Raw genomic sequence first — 23,686 nt, 5'->3', positions numbered from 1 at the left:
CATTTTGGTAAAAGTTACAAAAGGGAGAAAGATGGCAATAATTTTAAACTTTTAAAAATATATATACAGTACTTTAACACAAGATTTGTTCCAATTTCTAACATTAAGTATTTAGACTTGGGAGGAAGAGGGCGCCAGAAAAACTTCTTTGCCCCGGGCACAGTATTTCGTAGATCCGGCCCTGCTCTGTCTTCTTGGAGCATATTCCATTTGATACAGATTCCTTGGTAGTAAGTTGAAAATCTGATAATTCCTTATTTGTTCATAAATATAATCTTTGTAATTACATATGAAGGTTTCATGTCATTACCAAATTCCTCCCTTAGAATGCACAAAGGGAATGAGGTGCCTGAAATGCTTCCCCCTTTCCCCCCTTTCAATTACCACACTGGTTCGAACTCCACATTAAATGTTAAGTCCCTGTTTCAGATGGCTTGGGTGCTAGAAAAGGATGTTCAATTTGAAATAAATAATTACGATATAATCAACAAGGATCGTCTTGTATCACGAAGTGTGAAACTGGTTTCGTTTATGAGACGTAGATATGCAGTAATCAATCAATCAATATCAAGATTAAATTAAGAAAATTGTGCACCAGTGTAAATTTATTTTTCAGTATCAGCATAGGAAACTTGACATCATTTTGTAGTATTCAAATGTAAATATTTGTACGTTTGTGCATCAAATATACTATCATCTGGTTTCTTTCGGTTTAGGACATATCTTGGTTTGTTTCTCGCTAGTAGCTTTTGTGTTCCTTTCATTAGTTAGTTTACACTTCAATATTGTCCACATCATTGCCAATATGTCGTGACTGTAAAAGCTAGTATGAAGCTAAATGCACATTATTTATTATTATTATTATTATTATTATTGTTATTATTATTATTATTATTATTATTATTATTAAAAGTTAATCTACGATATATTCTGTTATTTTCTGTATAATTATAATTGTTGTATGTCTAACATAATGGGTGCTAATGGGTGCATAATGGGGACGGTTCTTTTCCGTTTCGTTTCGCAGTATAAAAACTATAAATAGATGAAGTGATTGTGCGAATACAATTTTGTTATATCACACCCTTCGTGGACTTCTCGTCACGCGAAAGGATTCTGATAACTAACTATTAACCGCCTAACTCTATGTCCTATAGAACCCTGTATGTCTTGGATATGTTCCTAGTATAAACGGGTAAAGCTGTTGTTAAATAAAAGATAATCAAAAGTGTTCTATTGGCTCAAAATTATATTTAATTTTTGTATAGTAATTTGTAATTTCATAATGTAATATATAAATAAAAGTGGAGAGAAACCAATAAAATCTTGAATGTAAGTTACAAATAAGTGATTTTGATATAAGGCAAGGTATAAGAGGAAACATTTGATCCATGAATCGAACGTGGGCGCATACGTCAACAGCCCTCAGATGCAACCCGCAGAGGGGTAGAAGATAAGTTTCATTCTAATTGTTTATGTAACGAACTTAGCTGTGAAGTTTGTTCAATATTTTGTTACTCCTTGTAGAAGTAAGAGGGAAATATCTATCTAACCCTCAAGGGGGCACACGCCTGTTAAAGGAGGCAGACACGATTTTTAAAACATTATAACTAGTTAAAATAGAAGCGTGAAAAGGACTATTTATACAGTGGCTACCTACCACCTAGTATATTGAAAGTTTGTGTTGCATGTTTACTTCAGGCGTGTATACACAAGTTATATGTACACATCCATTTCACGGGGCTTTATAAAAGTAAGTGTCATCGAAAGGAGGAGGAAACTTAGGATGTTTAAACTTGAGAATGGAAAAACGTTGCTTTATTAGTGTTCCAAACCGTTAAAGAATCCAACGGCAATAGGTTTTCATAATACAAGCCGAGAAGACTACGGTTTACTTTAATCCTGTGTTTGTTTTCTTGTTAATTTACGTAATACGAGGTTTAACATGTGGAATTGAACACATTCTCGTTTTAAGTTCTTGAACGATACATCTGCAGAACTCTCTCGTGGCTGAGTGATCAGTATACTTGCCTTTAGTACAGGTGTTCACGGTTCAGGTTAGGTTCGAGTTGCTGCAATTCACACTAAAAATAGCTCCATATCGTAAATAACTTCGGTACTGAGGAACGTTAAGAAACAAACGAACAAACGATAAATTTACAAGGAGTCCATCTAGCTGTCGTTGTGGAATATTATTAAACATATTTAGACATTTATCAATAGATCAATCAATATCGGATAATGATGCCCACGAAATGAAAAGTTTCTAGTGTTATCTCAATTCTTATTTCGAAGACTTTACGAGAGTCTAGACAAGAAGTGGGTTTTTAAATTCAAAACAAGACGGTTCTTTTCCGTTTCGTTTCGCAGTATAAAAACTATAAATAGATGAAGTGATTGTGCGAATACAATTTTGTTATATCACACCCTTCGTGGACTTCTCGTCACGCGAAAGAATTCTGATAACTAACTATTAACCGCCTAACTCTATGTCCTATAGAACCCGGAGGTTGGATGCTGCATTCACGAAAGCTCTCTACTAACTTATGCCCAGCTGGATCTAGTTTTTACTTTGTGTTCCTTTTTTTCGAAATCCATCTTAATATTGTCCTCCCGTCTCTGTCTAAGTTTTCGTGTTGGTCTTTTTCCGATTATTTTTCAACTTAAAATTTTGAAAGCGTTTCTATTCTGATAACTCCTAGATAAGATTAACAAGGAAATCAGAGGATTAAATTTTGTATATACATTAACAAAACGAGACGAGATTGAAAAAAGGTTTTCGAGAGTCAAGACAAGACGAAACTTCTACAACATTTACGAGACGAGACGAGAAAATATTTATTTCTCGTTTCGTCTAGTCGTCTGGGCAAAACTAGTACCTCAAGGAAGTGCTAGGTGTCTCATTCGAACCCAGCCTATATAAATAGAGTGGTCCATGGGTTTTTATCGCGGTTCTCCCGTTACCTTTCATGTTCTAAACTCGCCATTATTTCGGTAATCATTCCGTTTCATTAATCACTCATCTACTTTAACTGAGAAAACATAATCATGGGGCGTAAAGTTAAAAGCTTCCAATCCATTTTCGAACAGGAAATGGTGGTAATTTCACAATTTTTCATAATTGAAAATAACGAATAAATAAAAAGAAATATCTGAATTTGAAAATCACAGCGATTTAGTTCTCGGGAAGAATTGTGAAACAAAGCAGTCAATGTTATGGAAATATTATTTATCATCATTCAATGTGACTGCCTATTCGTGGACGCAATAATTGATCATACAATACACAGTTGAGGGACAGCTCCTCTACTAAACCATTTCTATCTACGGTTCTGCTATAATCTTGGAAACTAGCAGTTGATCAATACACACTGACGGAGATCTTAGAATCATCAAACAAAATACTTGAAATAATAATAGTAAGATAAAACAAATTAGAATTTTATTCAATGATTTGGCCATTCTATAATCGTGCCTTTATACAGATTAGTGAAAATAAATTAGTAAAACATTTGAAATTGTAAGCTAATACTTGTTCATGTTATTATTCAAGTCTTATACGTGTAATAAAACATAAGATTATTATCAAAAGTTGGACATGAAGTTATACTATCTAGGACATTTTTTAAATAAATGTTTACATACATATAACGGAAACTCTTCGAAAACATTCACAAACTTTCGAATTTGCTCTCCTTGTTCATTCTAATACGCGTTTTGACAGTATATCATACTGTAGACCGGATTAGCGTGGAAAAGTCAATTTTACTGTTGGCTGTTATCTTTATATTTCAGACCAAAATATCATCTCGTATGTTAATTTTTGTGAGTCTTGTTTTTAAAGAAGTTAAAGGAAAAAGATAATGCCCTACTTTTGACCACCCAAGGTGCCTAGGTATAAATCAAGTTAAGCAGTGAACCGAGTCAATGATTTTGAACTACTTTCCTTTGCATTTTTTGCACTTAACATGCTTCCGGTTCACTACTACTCGTGCTTGTTGATTCGCAAACATAGGAGATCCAACATGTAAGATGCTTCTCTTTCTTACATGATCATTAAAAAAAGGAATTTGTGCTCACGCTTTTCGTTTCTTTTTTGTTTCTTCCATCACTAACTCTATATGAGATTGTACCTGCATTGTGAGAATCAATACCCTTATATGGTGTGAACATAGGGAAATTTGCAGGAAATTTGGACAGGTCATCTATGAGTTTATGCTAAGATGAAGCTTAGAAGCTGTCTGTAGATTCAAAAATTCAACGACATATAAAACAGGGCCGGATTTCCCAATAGGCCCGGTAGGCCCGGGCCTATGGGCGCAAGCTCCCAGGGGTCGCACGGCCGAGAGAAAAAACAAAAATATCTAGAAATAAAAATAATTAGCCATAACTTAACATATTTTTTGAATTGATTTAAAAAATCAGGCTAATAAAGCATTCTGATTTTGAAGTTCATTAGAACAAATAATTGTTGGTAAAGTTCACTAATCTTTTGTTAATACATTAACGGTATTTTGTTAAGCCCAGAACCAAGTGAATTCCTCAAAAAACTTGTAATGATAAAATTGCATCGTGGAGTGATGTTTAAGCAATTAACATATAGGCCTGATATAATTTTTTAATAATTGTTTTTAGGAAAGGAACTTTAACCAGACTAGGGGGCGGAAAAAATTATTGGGCCTAGGGGCGCCAAAATGCTAAATTCCGCCCTGGCTGCCCGAAGGAGCAGATTAAATAAGATTCGATCCTGATTATAACTCAAAATCACATGTTCGAGATACACCATTTCTCCCCTTCACCGTCGAATTATGATAAAATGAAGGAAGAAAGAGAATACTTCAAGAAAATTCACGAAGTATGATGCGTGACCATCATATAGCTTTGGGTCATATATTTCAACAGGTCAAATAATTCACTATTCTCTATTTCTGTAAGTTAAAATGATAAGTTTATTCATAATCATCTCAGGTCAGCAATCTTTCGATTGGTTTGACGCAGCTTTCCATATTTCCCTATTCTGAGGCTGACTTTTCATTTCTTTGTAGTGTTTCTTCTCTATATTTTGTATTATTTGGCCCCTATATTTCAATCGTGGCCTTCCTCTAGATATGTTTCTTTCTGCAATTCCCTCCATAACTACTAGTTCGATTCCTCCATGTCTCATAATGTGTTCAATCATCCTATTTCGTCTTTTCGAAATATTTATCAGTATATTCCTTTTTTCTCCTACCATTTTTAATACTCTCTCACTTGATACCTTGTACCAGTCTATCTATTTTCAACATACTTTGTAACACAACATTTTAAAGGTTTTAGTTCTCTGTTTCTCCTTTTCTCCTAGTTTCCGTGTCTCATATCCGTACAATTCCACACTCCATACATATACCTTGTTTAGCCTTTAGTTTTATGTTGAAGCTTCCGGGTAGATGCTTGTGTTTTTCTCCAAATGTATTCTTTGTCTGATCTTTTCTGGATTTTATATCTTGTTTGTGCATGTTATTGTTTGTTATTTTTCTCCCTAAATAACAGAATTTAGGGAGAAAATCCAAGTGATATCCTATTTTGATCTTCATTTTCCTTTTTTTTTCTTCTAGCGCATATCAGAAGTTTGGTTTGCTTTTGTTGACATTTATGTTGGATTTGGTGATAAGTACTTGTTGCATACTGTTTAGACCTATCTCTAATTTTTTTTTCTTACTGTCTGCCAATATAACGGTATCGTCCGCTAATCTAAGCGCATCCATGAACAGTTATTCCTATATTGTAAGTGTCCTTGGTTTCTGTTATTGCTTCTTCAATGTAGCGATTAAACAAAATTGGTAGCAATGAGTATCCTTGTCTAACCCCTTTCTGAAATGCTGCTTCTCCTCTTTCTTTCTCTTTCTATCTCAATTGTTGCTTTTGTTCTTTGTACATGTTATATATTATTCTTCACTTCTTATAGTTGATTTCTGATCTTGAACATTTTGTTCCATTCTGCATTGTCAATCGCATTTCTAGGTGCACAAATGCTACGTAAGTTTCTCTTCCTATTCGAATTCTTAATTATAGCAATTTTCTTAATGCAAGTATTGCTTTTCTTCCGATATTCTTTCTGAATTCAAACTGGTAATCTTCTTCTTCTATGTTGGATTCCAATCTTTTATAGATTATCTTTGTCAAGATTTTTGAAGCATGTACATCACTAGTGGCATCTTATCATCACCTGGAGATTCCATGTTTTAGGTCTTATAGTATTTTGTCGTACTTCGACCTGAGTATGAAGTCTTCTCTTGCTTCTTCTTCTACTTCCACTTCTATTGTTTTCTAATTCTTATAATTGCTTCTCGCTTCCATACAGAATTTCTAAACATTTCTTCTATGTTTTCACTTTTTCTTCAGCTTCAGTCAAATCTGGATTCTTTCTTTATATTTTACTACTTCGGACTTTGGTCTCTCTAGTTTAAAATCCCCTTAATCTTTTTATAAGCCACATCTATTCTTCCTGTGTAATAGTCTCTTCTACTTTTTTACGTTGTTGTTTTATATTCTCCGTGGCAAGTCAGCATTTTCGAATGATCTGATTTTTGTTTTTTGATAACGATGTTTAGTCTCATTGTTGTCAATATTCTTCAATTTCCTCCTCTCATTCATGAAATCTAGAATTTCCTTAGTGATTCATTTTTTCCTTACTATTTTTTTTCTTCGTAACCTAATACTTCCTTTGCGGTAGTAAACAGGACAGTTATTATGAATGAGCATTGTTTGTTAATTTCTTCCTACATTGGTTCTTGTGATATCTTCTCTACTGTCTTTCTCGCGTAACTTTCTTGAGTTTCTATGTTCTTCAGCTTCCCTGTATCAAATCGCCCATTTTCTTCTTTTTCTCCAACATCTTAAATTTCAGATCAGTCTTCATCATGATCAAGTTGTGGTTACTGCCCATATCCACTGTTTGGTAATTTCCGGAGTTCTTAATTTGGCTTCTGAACCTTTACGAGAACATAGTGTATTTGGTATCTTTGTAGAGCTGGCATATTTCCACATATATATAAAGTTTAGATCAAGGTGTTCAATTCCCGAAGCCCCAAAGCTCTTGCTCTATTACTTACCCAACTTCAACTTCACTACACTTTGAAACACAGACTGCGAGACTGAGTGATAATGAGGTCGCATCTCAATCTCATGAGGTTTGCTTTCATATGCAGCTGTAGATTTAAGACTTAAAATATATCAAACGGCTTCGAACATAAATCCATCCTTTCTATTTTCGATCGAGAAAAGTTATCAACACCATTCAATCTCATTTGCCTTTTTAACTTAAGCCGTATTTTGTTCGCATTTAAATAAAATGTTATGAAAAACACTAATGAAATGCTTTGTAAATTGTGCTCTACGGAGAAGAAACATGGATACTGTAAAAACCGATATAAAGCGATTAGATACTTTCGAAATGTAGATGTAGAGAAAAATGAAGAAAACTAGCTTGCCTACAATGGTCATTTTCCTGGATCATATTGTAAGTTCTTGTGTTTGGTATAATCTTTATTGGCTGCTAGTGCCGTTGACAAAGAAGAAAGTGTTTATGTCGAAGGTACTAATTCAGTGGAAACTAATGACGATGTTGTATCCTTTCTTCTTTCGTAAAATCTTTAGGTGATCCGTCAAATTTGCAGGCGATTCCACTTCCAAACCGACTTTTGATTTCGAAGTAGGAGCCTACCTTGCCATAGATTTTAGAAGATGGTGTGCTAGTTACTTTCTTCTCTCCCGTTTCCTACGTTTTATACTAATATTACAATTACGTGAAGATATTTTGTAAAGTCATAGACACACAACATTGACTAACTTTTCTGATAACAATACAAAACTTTAATTAAAATTCTGAAGTTAATATCAAATAATAATAAGATGCACAATATTTCTTCAATAAGCATCTTTATTCATAAACTACATCACTAGGTTATTTTAAATGTTAACTTCGTTATACACCTATTATCTATAGGACAAATGTGTGAACTTCAGAGTTTTATTGAATAACACATAATTGTCCATAAACGTTTTTAAAACGTCAAGAGTAGTCCGCGGAAGCGGAGCGGAGCCCTTCCATGCGTGGCGCCCTAGGCGGTTGACTGGTTCGCCTTACGTAAAGGACGCCACTGGTGATACTAGTCAGAGTTGCAAGAAAAGACATAATGACCTAATAATACTGAAGTTGTCAGAGCTTCGATAATCAATTAATAGGTCTAATATAAGTATCAATCATCAAAAATATTACTTAACGAGAAAATTATTTTAAATATCAATCAATAATTTAAAATATTTTCTCGTTAAATGATAATATTTTTGTGCGGTAGAAGAGTCTTTGATTTATATAATTAATGGCACTGACTATAGCTATTTAAACCTGGTGTTAAGGTTCAGCCTTGTTTATAGTTTTTTGCTTTACGGTAACATACGTATTAAGTCGAAACAAGGTCTGTGATTAATTGCAAGAAAAGTATACCATCTAGCACCATTCACCAAACGAATGTAATTAAGAACTGCAGTCCTAAAATACTATCTGTAAAATATATGAAGAAAACAAATATAAAACAATACTTGATTTCACGCGCGTATACTTCTTTGTCTTAACTGACGAGCCAAGAAAGAATCTATTCTCAACCAATAAGGATGTATTAAGGACAAGCTGAAATGTCTCTGGACGGCCTTGGAAGGTCCTTTGGCTGTTTCTTTATGTTAAAAAACTATGTAAATAGTTTTAGCTAATGTTGATATTCATGGGAAGAAACAGTGATCAGGGGAGCCAGGTGGCAGAGCGGAAAGGTTCTGGGTATGTGCTCTAGATAACTGGATGGCCTTCCGCCTTCAGACATCGCCCTTCCCGTAGGCTATAGCAATTGGTATCGTGGTAGAAAAGGCTTCGAAAAATATTCTCTTCTGATCACATCTTGCATTGCTTTGCTTGATAATCGTAAATCGTTTTTATAACTATATCAAGTTTTTGAAATACGTTATTGATTTACTCAATAAAATTTAATTAATGAGTTGATTTATTAATTACATTAATAGGATATACAAATATAAACAATTATTCTGGATATTTGATGATGCAAACCTTGCATTTATATGTTGGATTAAAGGAAAGCTAATGTCTTAATTTACTCTGTTAAAAAAAGAAAACATATAAACTGTAGTAGATAAAGAAAAGGATCACGCACTAGAAGTTTCAATGTCATCCAGTAGATGTCAACCCCTGGAGGACTTTTGCTGACATCTAACGGCGAGATGTAAAACTTGTACTACGTTGCAAAGAACAAAATTCAGAAGTTCTATTTCATGCAAGAGTTATCGTGTAAAGTAATGGATGAACATAGTCACTGTTAGCCATTAAGATGTTAACGGATTGATTCTGTTAAGAAACTTGACCGAGATAATTGCTCTAGCTATCTGTTGCAGAAACCGAATTTTAAAAAATCATTTGTGTTTGAGAGTTATAATGCTGATTAACGGAAGGAGGTATGTCATCGTTACCCATTAAGATGTTAACGGATTGATTTCGTTAATAAACTCGGCCAAGGTAATTGCACTAGCCATCTATTACAAAAACTAGCATTCAAAAATTCGCTTTATTTCAAGAGTTATCATGTGTGTTAATGGACAAAGGTAAGGCACCGTTAACCGGTAAAATATTAACTGATTGTTTCCGTTGACAAACTCGGCCGAGATAATAGCTCTAAATATATATTGCCAAAAAAGAATTTTGAAAATTCACTTTCGTTTAAGAGTTATCGTGGTGAGTAGCGGACGTACGTACATACTAACCTTACAATAAGTCTGACTTGCGTGATCCTAATAAATAGTAATGGTTCTTGGTTCTAAGTCGGGAAGTCCCAGGTTTAAATTCCAGTACTAGTTAAACCCCACTAAGATCTTTCTAGGTTTTTTTCCTTATCCTCGTCACGCAAATACAATACAATCTGGGGAACGATCTTGCAAAATTTTCTTCTCTTTTCCCATTGTTCATGTTTCTATTAAAAATGGTCTGATGGGGTGACTAGAATTTCCACACCGGCTTCCGATGGCGGACATTTCTAGCTTACTAGATGGGAGTTCGATATACGTTATCTTTGGAATGTAATCGGAGTAGCTTCGCAATTGACTCACGATTCTGGGCTACTGAAAATTCTGTAACTCGCCATACACCTATATAAAGTACACAAACGTGTATATTTTGATATTTTCCGTTTTCTCTCCATGTGGTACAATGTCTCTCTCCCAGCCTCTGTAAAATGGGTATTTGGGGGAATCTGAGGGATAATGACGACCAAAGCATGCTGCTGGCTACATCACATTTTGTACGTGTCTTGGTCGAGTACGTGTGCACTTAATCTACACACCATTGATCTATTCCAATTTCCGAAAGAGGCGTATCTGTATCTTTACTATTAGGACTTGAACTTCGAAACAGCTTTTAGACTTAGCTTTTAAATAATTTCTTGCAAGTATATGTTTTACTATTATCTCTTACTGTTTTGACTCTATGTAACTAAACATTGAAACCGAAAGAGTTAACTGATGTCTGTCAGTTCCTATTGCAATAAAGGAATAAAACCAGAGTTGAAACATATTTTTACGGTCTGAATCCATATCAAAAGAACTGCTTGTCGCTATTTACTTCCGATTTATCCATTATACGATTAGTAACCGAAAATAGTAAATTTTCACTACTTCTGGTTTCAACAGATAGACAGAAGTTCAGATAAGACTTACTTTTGTTATACTAAATCTGTGTAGAAAACAGCTTTTCGATATCTCTTACGGTTCTTGCTCTACGGAAGTATTGAAACCGGAAGTACTTGTAAACTTCAACCACTTCCGGTTTTGCTAAAGTGTTAGGGTGGTAATGATATGTTCCCTTCAGACAGTAAATCAATTGTAAAAATCACTTGTCGCTATCTATTAGTGTTCTCGTTTTATGGCGATCAACTATGAAACCGGAATTTGATTATTTCTACCACATCTAGTTAGGATCAGATCAACTCTATTCTTGAGTCTCTGAATTGAATGCAAAAACCGCTTCTCGATATCTCTTACGGTTTTTGCTTTATGGAAATCAATATTGAAATCAGAGTACTAGTAAATTTCAACCACTTTTGCTTCTGCTAAAGAATTGCGGATGGAGATAATGGACGCTGAGATCGACTGGAAACAACATCATGTCACTATCTGTTACAGTTTCTTTCCTTTGGAGATCAACGTTGAAACCTGAAATGGTTTGCTAGCACTTACAGTTTCAATAGCGGGTTAACGGAACGGATATGGAACCTATTCTTGGGACGCTGGAAATGAATATTGAAATCGGACGTACTAGTAAATTTCAACCACTTCCAATATTTGTAGAGTGTTACAGTTGGTGATGGTATGTTCTCTTTAGACGTTGAATCGTTTACAAAAAACCTCTTATTGCTATCTGCATTCATTTTCATTCTACATTCATCAACGTTGAAACCGGACATGGTTTATTTCTACCATTTTCGGTTTGAATAAAATGTTAACGGAGAGATGAAACCTATTCTTGGGACACTGATTGCAAAAACCGGTTTTCGATGTCTTTTACTGCTTTAGTTCTATGGGGATCAGTGTTGAAACTGGAAATGATTGAATTTTATCACTTCCGGTTTAAAAATATAGGTAACGGAGGAAATAGAGCTTATTCTTGCGTTGCTGAATGGATTGCAATGGCTGTATGGAAATCAGTATTAAAACCAGAAGTAACAGTAAATTTCAACCATGTTTCAATATTTTTAGTTTATTTTCTCTGATACCTGCCAAAAGACAGACGGCCATAAGACTTCCGGCACTTAAGTATAATAATAATAATAATAATAATAATAATAATAATAATAATAATAATAATAATAATAATAATAATAATAATAATTATTATTATTATTATTATTATTATTATTATTATTATTATTATTATTATTATTATTATTATTATTATTATTATTATTATTATTTTTGCTAGGTAGCAGTAGTCCGTTGATAAGATGACAGTGAATCAGTGGTATAATGCTAATCTCTAGTGCAATAGGTAACTGGTTCTATTCCAGTCATATCAATATACTCATTCCATCAACTATTTCATAATCACTCATTTTTCATGTTTCGTAAACGTCGTACGTTAAATCAAAGATTTTACTTAATTTTGTTTCATTTGGTTTGTTGGTTGGAGTTTGAGATTACTATGCATGTATGCGCGCACCCGGAAACTTTTGTTCGGAATGGTCGAAAGATATTTTTGGGTGGAGTCTTATGCTATTAATTTATGTAGTACTAAATAACTGCTATTCTATACTAGAAAAATAAGGAAGTTGCACACCTCTGGTGTGTGGAGTCTCTGGTTCGACCCAAGCTCGTGCCGAATGGGCTTCGTGATGTTTAGATACCATGTGCGTGGGTTTTCTTTTGGCTTTCTAGTTTTGTTTCACCTTCTTCATTCCACAATTTCATTCATTACCATCATCACCTTCTTCCTTAGCTTCGGTGCATAATCATGGGACGTTAATTAGAAATTTCACTTTTTAACTTATACACCCGAAAAGATGATAAGTAAGTGTTAAGTGCTGAAATCTGTATACACTCTCAGGGAAAAGAAAAACAGAATGATACTGTTTTTGATAATCATAATACAATATAAAGAACAGATAAAGCGCGAGACCCAATCTTTATATTAATATTTTTTTCTAAGCAGATATAGTTTTATTAAGGAAATGCTTATAATTTAGGGGGAGGATCTGGACCCAGTGGACCACCCCGCTATGTAAAGCGTAGCTTACTGGCTATTAACGGGAACCTATGTGAGATGGGACATGGAACTGCGGTGGTTCAGTGATAGAGTACTCACTTCTGATACACTAGGTCTCTGGTTCGATCCCAGCTCCCGCCGAGTGGACTTTGCGATGGACAAGCACCGTATGCGCGAGTTTTGTCAGGGTTCTCCCACTTCTTCCAACTTTTGCCATTCCATCATAATCATTCACTTTCCGTAATTATAGTCTCTTTTAGCTCCGGTGCATTATCATGGGATGTTCATTTTTTTGAAAAAAGAAAGAAAAAGAAAATATAGATGCTACCTACTGTTTAAGGTAAAGTCCAAATATCTACTTTCATATATATCGAAGGCAAGTACCGCACCGGTAATCAAACCCGGATAACTTGCATAGAAATTACACCCGTGCACGTAGGATCACTATTTGTATAAATGACGAATCCATGTTGATCTGTTGACCCATACAATTAAAAATACTTTTTTTAAAGTCATCTTTCATGTTTTCAGTAAGTTGTTCCTTCTGTTCTAAGTTGCATTGAGGGAATTCACGGAATTTGCTTTTTAAAAAGATCGTGATTTAATTCTGTGGTTAATACCCAGTTATTGAGCGGATAACATTTATGTTTTTACTTTTACGTATCTTTTCGTTTATCACGATGATTATGTGTTACAAAGTGAAGAGAAACGATTTGAGATAGATACATATTGAATTGTTTCCGTATTTGCTTGCAAGAAACCTACACCAGGAACTAAAAGAAATAAAAGGAAAATACGATTGGAAAAGGCATTTCTTAAAAAGAAAAAATGACAATTAAGTAGACCGTTTCAAGATTTTTCAGAGATCCTTTTCCACAGAGTCCATCCATGAACTGTAAAGTGCGAAAGACACGCGATTGCAAAGGCATCTAGTGCATGACTGTCGCTTTTTACTGATGACTGACTTACTGACAACTAAACTGCCAAAAGAGAAATGATAAAACGATTGAAAAAAACGTTGCAAAAAGACGAAGAACTGTTTATTTCCTGTTTTTTGATCTTAGTTTTAACTTTTTCCTTTCTTCCATTTTTTTCATCCGATAAAATCTTTGATTAAGTGAAAGGTATTTTCCAAAAAATAAAGGAAAAAGGAACTAAACTGTACTGCTGAAGGCCGCGAAGGTCTATGGTCGGTCAAATGACGCAGTTTAATTGGGTTATGCGTGCTTAGAGCAGCCGATTCTGACGCCATTGTTTTTGGTTTTATGATTTTATGATAAGTCAAGTAGTCTCTCGAACTGCACCAAAGCCTAAACTTCTGTGCTATCATCAGGATTGAAACCCGATTCTCACGTAGGAAAAGTGTACACTTATTACTCAGATGCGTGAAAACGTTAAAAGAAAGCTAAAGGCTGAATGGAATGAAATAGTGTCAAAATTGTAGTCATACAATATTAAATACAAGCCAGAAACTAAGTATGTAGAATTAGTTGTTAGTGTTAGTTGTTTATTTGTTTGTTTTGGACTTCGCAACTTAGCATGTTATGTAATGAAACTACAATATTATGTATACTTTTACAATTACAAGTGAATGTGAAACTAATTTATTTACTTGGTTTATTTGCTTAAGCCCTATAATTAACCGACATAATTTTGATATAAGTCAATTTTCCTTTAAAATTACATAGATTTAGTTCTACTTTGTAACTTCTATTCGCTGTCTTCTCTACCGTCTAGTCCTTAGGATTGATTTTAGATTTTCATATTATTTTTTCTGTTGTCTAGTTTCCTTAGCGTCCAATTTCTTTAGGATTGAATTTTCATTTTGGTAGTATGATTTTCTCTGCTGTCTAGTTTCTTAGGGTTGACTATTCAATTCCATATGATGCAAACAATATCGCAATGTTTACTCCCTCTTTTTAGTAATGGGGAAAGTTTAAATCAACTCCACATGTTTATTGAAATTAAATTTAATGTTTATTGGAGTCTATAGATCTTACACAATGTAATGCTGAAAAAACAAAAGAAGAAACTTCATGTGTTATACGTCTACACAATAAACAAAACTTTACTCGTAATCATTAAGAGATTTTAAAATTATTGTTATTAACTAGTTTTATTTCTGATGTTAATTTGTCTATTAAAAAAAAAAGAAGAAAATCTTCTGGCGCCTATATGTTCTATATGTAGACATAGGCGCTAAAGCAACAAACATTATTTGCTGTTTCTTTTAAAAAAAAAAATCTTCATAAGAATCATATTTCTCTTATTAAAGTTACGTATACATGCAAAACAAAGTGCGTCAAACAAGGAGTTGATGCATCATCAATATATGCTTTATGAATCGAATCTAAAGTATGACTCCAGATGTGAATGATTCTTGGTTCGATCTCAGGCTGCTAGTTTCTTACCTACGTTGTTTTCGTGAATATTCTCGGAGTTTTTCTGTTTCCTTCTGTTTTTCCTTAAATTCCATGTCTTCTTATATAATTTGCTTAGTATATGGACGGAACTGAGAGAAGTTAAACTGAAGATTTAATTTCATATTCCAGTCACATGGCTAATTTCAATGGCACTAAAAAATAATAGTGAGCTGAGATAGTAAAAATTATAATGAATTAATTGAAAGTTAGAAAAGTATTCATTAAAGGAAACAAGTACCTAAGAGAACTCTTTTTATACATTTTAGAATTCAAATACTTTAATACATTATCATGTGTTTTACAGAATATGCTCAGTGTGTAATTGATTTTATGTGGATAATTTTTTTTGGAATTAGAAATAAGATTCTATTTCTAGGCATTGCTTCGTAATTAAAAGAAACCGGGTTCCATTGACCACATAGATTACTACAACTTGAAGTTCGTTTTGAATCAGACAGAAAAACATACTCATGAATCATAATATTATTAATATGACAGATTATGTGTATGCATGTGTCTAAATTTGTGTAGTCTATATATATCATGCATATAATTGATATTTCTTTGTTACAGAATTGGACTTTGTGGTTTTGACAATCCAATGAGGGACCAGAAAACAGAAGAAATAAAAAGGCATATAGGACATGTAAGTACTGTTACAAACTATGTTTAAGTAGTTAGGGGAACTGGCGCGTTTAGTACACAAGGGAATTAAATCTATTTATGGTCATTTTTGATATACTTAATCTTTAAGGCCTTTCCTAAATCTCCTTTTACAGCATAAGAAGATTCATATTCAGATATTGTAGATAACTCTTCTAATGTAACACTGTTAACTTTTCCGTGTATTTAAGCGAGCCATAGAAACTTTGTCTCTTTTTCCTCAAAACTTTGGTTATTAGACTTGATTATCTTGTGCTCTGAACTCACCAAGTGTCAATAGAAATATAACAACAAATCTCATATTGTGCATTCTTGGAAATAATATGGCACGTGGAGACACACTTATTGAAGTTGTTACCCTTGTACAATCGTGCAGAATTCGTAAGCCATATACAAAAGGAAATTTAATATATATATATATATATATATATATATATATATATATATATATATATATATATATATATATACAGTGGCGGATCCAAGGGGAGCTATAGGGGCTATAGCCCCCTTTGACGCTCAAGTATACACTGGATAAAATGGACTGCAATCCTGCTTTACACTGGATAAAACGGCAAAATTTGGTTTAGCCCCTCCCTTGATCATATCGTGGATCCGCCCCTATATATATATATATATATATACAGTATATATTGAACATTGTGAAAGTATTCATGACTGTTAAACATCTATTATAAGTAACAACCGCGGAGCTAGTATGACAGTAACATGTAACATTACCACATCTTCCGGTATCTCATTTTGCCCTACTTCTTGGAAGGGAAGTACTTTTTTGATGACTAGACGGTGCAGCATACGGTTGAGGAGTTCCGTGCATCACAGACTCCAAACTTATTTTACCATGGAATCCAATCGTTGCTTGAACGATGGAGAAACAGGCGCGTCATTTAGGGGGGGCAGGAGGGGGCAATTGTCCCCCCCAAGAGTTTGAGGATTACATATACTTTAATCGATTAATACTTATACTATTAATACATATTAATACATATACGATTAATATATACTATTCATACATATACGATTAATACATATACAATAATTACATATACTAATATACTAGTACAAAACGTGAACATCTTATGTCAGTGGTGCTCTTGCCCCTCTCAAGCGAAGTCTGAAATGACGCCCCTGTGAAGAAAGTGTGTGGCTGCAACCGGATAGTACTTCTACTAACCGCATATTGTACTGTGCAGTTAAATATTATGGCTTTGAAAGTAACACACGTCAGTTTGACATTTTAATCGCACCAATCCATTAGATGATAATGCTTACAGCGTAAGCAAAAAATCTCTTGATGAATTCTTCCTTGATATCCTGGTCCACAAAATGATAAAATGGGAACTTAAGAATCTTTTGTCTGTATTTTCATCATTAGGTATTTCGCTCACATGCGGTATAGAGTTTTATTTGAGCTGCTATTGATAGAATAAGATATTTTAATTTGCCATTTCTTTGCGGTAACTTCAAGACAAGTGACTTAACAATAACAACAATGATTATTAATACTGTACTACATATGCCGTAGTTAATATTAAATATGTGAATTGCACGGTGCTTTTTCTTATTCGGATTCAGAAAATGACAGCAAGTAAACTTCGATTTCAATTTCATTTAATCTGATGTATACCGATTAAAGATACATAATTTATTTTCGGTGCGAAATCATGTGATTTGGATCCCACTTTAAGCTGTACCTTCATGTCTCTTATAGTTTCAGTGCTGAATGGGGTCCTAAACTCCAATTCAACCAACTGAAGATACATCAACTACTTTTCTGATTGTTTTACACATTTATCACTAGGTCGGAAAAACGACTTTTACACATGTTTTTCGTATTATAGATCACTATGCCTGTGCATAAAAGACTAGAATAAATTTTCTGAAAGTCGATGAAATATTTCTCTATTGATGGATCGTATTTAAATATCAAAACAGAAAAAACGTACATGAAAATGAAGATATTAGCTGAAGACCGTGGAGCATAAAAGCTTCTCAGTTGCGGCAAGTGATCTGCCAATAATGGCACAATACCTATGATGATGATTTATCTGTAAAATTCTTTCTCAAGAAGAGAAACGTTTCGTCTACGGGTAACTTCAAATACCTTCTTGATATATCTGTATATTAAAGACAAGTACCTTGTTGCTGCTTCAAAAACCATCTTATTGTAACAGCGTCTTGTTTCTTACCTTTAAAAAAAAGAACCAGAAGTAACAAAGAATAAACACCCTAAAATATAGATCTGACATATATAGATTATTTAAGTGGTCAAAAAATCGCTTTTGTTGTACACAATACAATAGTCCATTCATTTTATATATATATATATATATATATATATATATATATATATATATATATATATATATATATATATATATATAGATAGATAGATATAGATAGATATATTAACGACTCATATACAGTATATTAAAGAACATCTAGTGCCTCATTTGCAATCATTATGGATATTTAACATGTTGGAATGCATTTATAAAACGATTTTACTGCACAATTTAACGTAGGTTATCCTGCACTGCGGCAAAAATTTGTTTTGTCTGTAGAAATTCTCGAGTTTCGGAAATAAACAAGAAATGGACACGAAAAAAATCTTTTCGCAATTGAACAAGTCGACAAGGTCGCACAAGTCTAGGTGTTTTGGAAGTGGTTGCGAAAAAGAAAGTTCCGTCACTGATGTTAAAAAGGTTAAACTAGGAGCTGTTTGTACCACTAATTTGTTTAATTTACTTGACAACGTAGAATCGTTAGTACTAAGAAATGAAGCAAAGAAAGAATAACAATGTATTCACTAATTATTTCCTTGATTAGATTCACGATATCTTTAGTTGAGAATGAATCTAGCTTTTGGTTAAGAAAAGAAAGTTGTTTTTGTTGTTCACATTCATAAATATCTATTCTGTGCTTTTGTGTTTAGGAGGGAGTTTGTCTATTGAGAGATTAACAGCTCTTTCAGCACCAAGGTTATATGAGGCACAGACCTACAGCTTAAAGTGGGATCCGACACATATTTACTTCCACCCGGGACCAAAGACAAGTTTCCACATCCAACGAAAACACTACCTAATTGTTAGACAAGGAAAGTTAACAATAAACAATACAACAATTAACCAGTGATAATTATGTATTAGAAACAATAGAATTTCGTCTAAATATCAATAAAGTTTATATTACCACGAGTAACAGTTGATTTTAAGTTAGAGTTGCTTTCTATTTCTAATTTTATTTGCAGAAAATTAAAACATGTTTCAATGACACGTTCTGTACATGTATGAGAAGATAGTACTCAGATTGTTTAATATGTTGCGAGCAATTTTATGTAATTTTATTTTTTGACTATGGTAGAGTTATTGCAGTTCGTGTTAGACTCAATCGAAACTATTTGTGATTATAGGAAAAAGAAGGCAAACTTTACAGATTTTATGCAAGTATAGTGTGGTGCAAATAAACTATTATGTATTTGTTTATAAACCAACTTATTATTATGACTAATTCATAGGCGTAGTCAGAAATATTAGCTGGGAGAGGATATGTAACAAGTACAACAACAATAATAATACCCTTCCTATTGTGTTTCGAAGAATATATGTTCACTCCTTACTCTCTGACACAGTCCTCTCTGCATAACCGTACCCTCCCCCTCCTTCTTCATGTACAGATTCCAAGATACCGGTATTCCCTCTCCCCATTATTTGCTTATTTCACTGGAATGCGTCAGTTTAATTGTAATTTTCGTTTTTTTTTTTTTTTTGCATAAAAATAACTTGTATTTTTAACCTCTTATCCACTTAAAAGATCTCTCAGCACAGTGACCGGCTCAGTAACTCCTTCTGGGAAATCTTGGAATATATAAATTTTAAATTGGGATCTCACCTGAGTCTCCTGTGTATTGCAATTATGGCAATTATGATAGGGTGCTTGAAGCAATCATTTATACTGTATATTTTCTTCCACCTTCGGTTAGTTTTGGATGATTAAATAAACACTCAAATCACTAGAAATGACATGTGGTTCTATTTTTTTTAATATGTAAATGGACATTTGTAACCCATGCTATCCCCTGGAAATAAAGATTTTAATTAGTTTATTTTATTTATTTATTTATTTTTTAAATTCTACGAGTATATCAATTTCATTACTAGTCGGGCATTAAGTAAATTAGTTAAAAATGCGTCAGCCACACCGACACTGGATTATAATGAAAAGAAATAGGCATATACGCCTAAAAACGAGAACTGTTGTGCGTTTATTTAACTCCGCCCCCATTGAGCCTTCAACATCTTATTTCGGGATGTTACTATGGCCTTGCTTCGTTGTGAATGGCGTGGGCGCTGGCTTTTTTTCCCTTCATCATCCTCTCTCCACATACTTCCTCTTACTTCCAACGACTGTTTTGAATAAGCATAGGAAGATATGTTTAAAATTAAAAGAAAGAAAAAAGGGAAAGGAATTTTGATATCAGTTACGCAACTGGTTGTTTTACGTCAGGTAACTTCTGGAATTGATGGACAACATAACATTATCTTCAACGACGACAATTTTTCTGGAGACTCCATAGCTATTCAAAGAGAGAGAGAGAGAGATTTTATTTTTTTAAAAAAAAATCTTAAGAAACAAAGAATTAAAAGAAGAAAAGTTGTCTCGTTAGTAGTTCGAATCATCAGTAAGACCAGGTATCTCTGTGTTCAACTTCACAGTTGTGAGAAAATATTGTATGTCATTTCACTTATTACCTATAAAATATATATTTTGTTGTAGTGATGATTGCAAGTGACAAAAGCATGAGTGAAAGTATTTTGGGTCAGATGAAAAGATGAGTTCTGTTATTTCCACTCCTAATTAGTTTAGAAACAATAAGTTATTTCAAAGTTAATTTGTTATTTAAATTTTACTATTACAATCAAATGAAATTCAAGATCCGATTCACCAACTACGTGTTACTAAATTAAATGTTCGCATTTTGTGTGGACATAGCCCTGCATGACTGTAAAGTCATGAAATTTATAGTATCAAAATATACTCATTATTAAAATAAAGCAGGTTTTCATGAGACTGAGAGTTTCAAAACCTTCCTTAAAGGAATTCATTTTGAAAAATAGCAGAAATTTGTTACATTACAATATCCCTTTCTTCCCGTTACTCCTACATAAAATCTAAACCATGTAATCAAGCCATCTGACGTGTGTCTAATATATGTTAGTCAATTGTTGGGTTAATATTGATATTTAAGTTTATGGTAGTCACTAGCATGATATTACAAATTCCTATCAGTTATTAAATGTAATGTTACCAAAATAAGCGTAGCGAATAAACTCGAACATTTCCTTTCAGACACACTTTTTAAACTATTATCTTCACTTCCTCCATAAAACCGTGTGTAGCACAATCTCTATACGATTGGCAAATTACCAATAAACATAATTTTATACATACGCATATATTAACTGGTTACAGTCTAGTGCTTACAGCGTTGGACCCACGTCTCCATGCTCCTAGGTTCTAATTCCGGCCGGTGTTTCCCAATTTTCGGCGTCCATCCAGTGTCGTGAGGTAAACTAAGAAGTCAAGTGAACAAAATACGTGATGGCAATTAGGCCTAGAAAGCTCATGATAGCCTATTAGAGACAGGGCGACACAGTGCGTTGATCACGTGTTAGTCGCTGTGCTGGACGTAGTTCAGCCGGTCGCTAACAGATGACGTTGGAGCGGCTCTGGCCGACGAAGGGCTGCCATGCCAAGTGTTTTTTTTTTTTTTTTTTGGTATATTAACAAAATTTCAAACTCTTTATCAACCATTTTAAAGGAGTTTAGTTTATCCTGACTGTCTTTGTTTGTCTGTCGGAAGAAAAAAACTATTTTCTTAATGCATCAAACCCAATTTTGGCTAGAATGTAGGTTGAACGTTAGAAATCGAGTTAGTTCATAAAGGCGATATTCAAACTGGAAGTGGTAGCAATCAACCATTTAACGTAGATCAGTATAGAGGAAAGCGGTAATAGCGAGAAGCGGTTATCTGCATTCGACTAAGCGTCCCAGGAATACATTTCATATACATCCTTAACTCTCTACTAAAACCGGAAATGATAAATATCCACTACAACTTCTGGTATGATTGTTGATACATATAGACCAAAGACTATAAGAGATGGAGAGAAGCCTTTTGTTGGATAGATTTAACGTTCTAAGAATAGGTATCATCTTCTCCCTTATCCCTCTATTCAAACTGTGACAGAAATCAACTACTTCTGGTTTTAACGTTGATCGCTATAGAATACAAATGGTAATACATGACGAGAAGCAGATTTCTGCGATCAATTAAACATCCGTCTCAAGAGAATTTTCCATCTCCACTCTATATCCTACAAAACCGCAAGTGCTGGAGATTTACTAACATAAATGGTTTCAATTTTAATTGATAAAGTATCATACTATGCAAACCAAACTTCTTCATGTAGGGTACACGTGACGCTGCTACTTTTTAAATATCAAGTGTCTTCCAAAACAAGAGAGAAAAATATTTTCTCACTGAAGCATAATGACAATAAAGCAAACTCTTTCTACCCATGCATTTAAGACAACATATTAATTCCATGGTCGCAGTCCATAAGAGTTGAAGTGCCACTTCCCTGAGTAAACAGAAAAACACATTTATAATAATACAATAATGATTTCGGGATAATGTATTAAAAATAACAGCTTCTTCCTATATATAAAAAAAAAAGAATACTACGTCGTGGTCAACTTTCCTTTAAATACCGAACATCAACGTCGGATCACGGTCTATTATTTACTAAGCAGTTCTATTTTCATTTTCAAGAAAATCTAAAATAGTATCTGTAAGAATAAACATCAAATTAGATTTTCAGTCAATTAATGTATTTGATATTTTTCAAGCTTATTAGCGTAGTTTTTATCCTTATTTACAGATAGTATGTGCGTAAAGGAACATATATTCACTGTTAGGAAACTACAAAAATTAGTAGAAATACAAACATTCATAAATATCCTAATTAACATTAGATCTTACTACATATACAATACTAGGCATAACTAACAACTTCTTCCATCAAAATAAGAACTTTTAATTATTATTTTCAATGAACGACAGACTTTTCAGCACCATAAAAATTCATTTCGATTTTCCCGAAAACTATGCATGAGAATATACCAAATATGTCAATTTCTTCAACTTAATGTGAGCTATCGACAGATATATGTCTTAATTTTGGATATTTTAGTTAAAGAGAAATTTAAATTTAAGATTTAATGATAATTTTAGGCTACCTAATACTATGTAACATCTTGATAGTGTCCTAATGAATAGCTTAATGAGAACATAATAGTTCTTGTACAGCATTAATTTTTATGTTTCCAAAGGAATTATTTTTTATCCGTTTTCTCGAAGGCTACGCATTAGCTTCTACATTCGCACATACCATTTTGCTCAACTCAATAAAAACTATTAATTGGAATATTTCTCTTCTTTGCACATTTTTATTTCGTTAAACGCCAAAAATATTGTCGAATGCATTTAGTCCGTATTTATACATATTGAACACAACAGGTGTACACCTGTTCATAGTGTTCGAAAGTTCACATGCATATCTACAATCCATAAAACACATTTTAGAAATACAAATACTTCGTATATGAATGTTCAAAGTGTTTTATATTTGCTAAATATATTTATAGTAATATTTCTTATTTGGAAATATTATTCCCAATGGAAGATATGCTGTGATGGTTCTTGAAATGTTAGTGATCGTGA

The 23,686-nt window shown here is 33.4% G+C and overlaps 1 protein-coding gene across 6 annotated transcripts in view; it reads left to right on the top strand.

The window, feature by feature from the left end:
* Nucleotides 1–23,686, top strand: part of exp (expansion) — an 857,631-nt gene that overhangs the window by 675,178 nt on the left and 158,767 nt on the right. For all 6 annotated transcript variants that reach the window (XR_014131199.1, XR_014131200.1, XM_081755448.1 and 3 more), the window contains exon 4: nt 15,790–15,862. Coding sequence is in view for 4 of the 6 variants with exons in the window: in XM_081755448.1 (XP_081611574.1) it covers nt 15,790–15,862 (73 nt within the window). In the remaining 2 variants the exon portion in view is untranslated. The remainder of the gene's footprint in view (nt 1–15,789; nt 15,863–23,686) is intronic.

The sequence above is a fragment of the Thermobia domestica genome, chromosome 4 (genome assembly GCF_964235325.1).
Source record: "Thermobia domestica chromosome 4, izTheDome1.hap1.1, whole genome shotgun sequence".
Lineage (NCBI taxonomy): Eukaryota > Metazoa > Arthropoda > Insecta > Zygentoma > Lepismatidae > Thermobia > Thermobia domestica.
The sequence above is the reverse complement of the archived record's forward strand: the minus strand, read 5'-3'. Positions and strand labels throughout refer to the sequence as shown.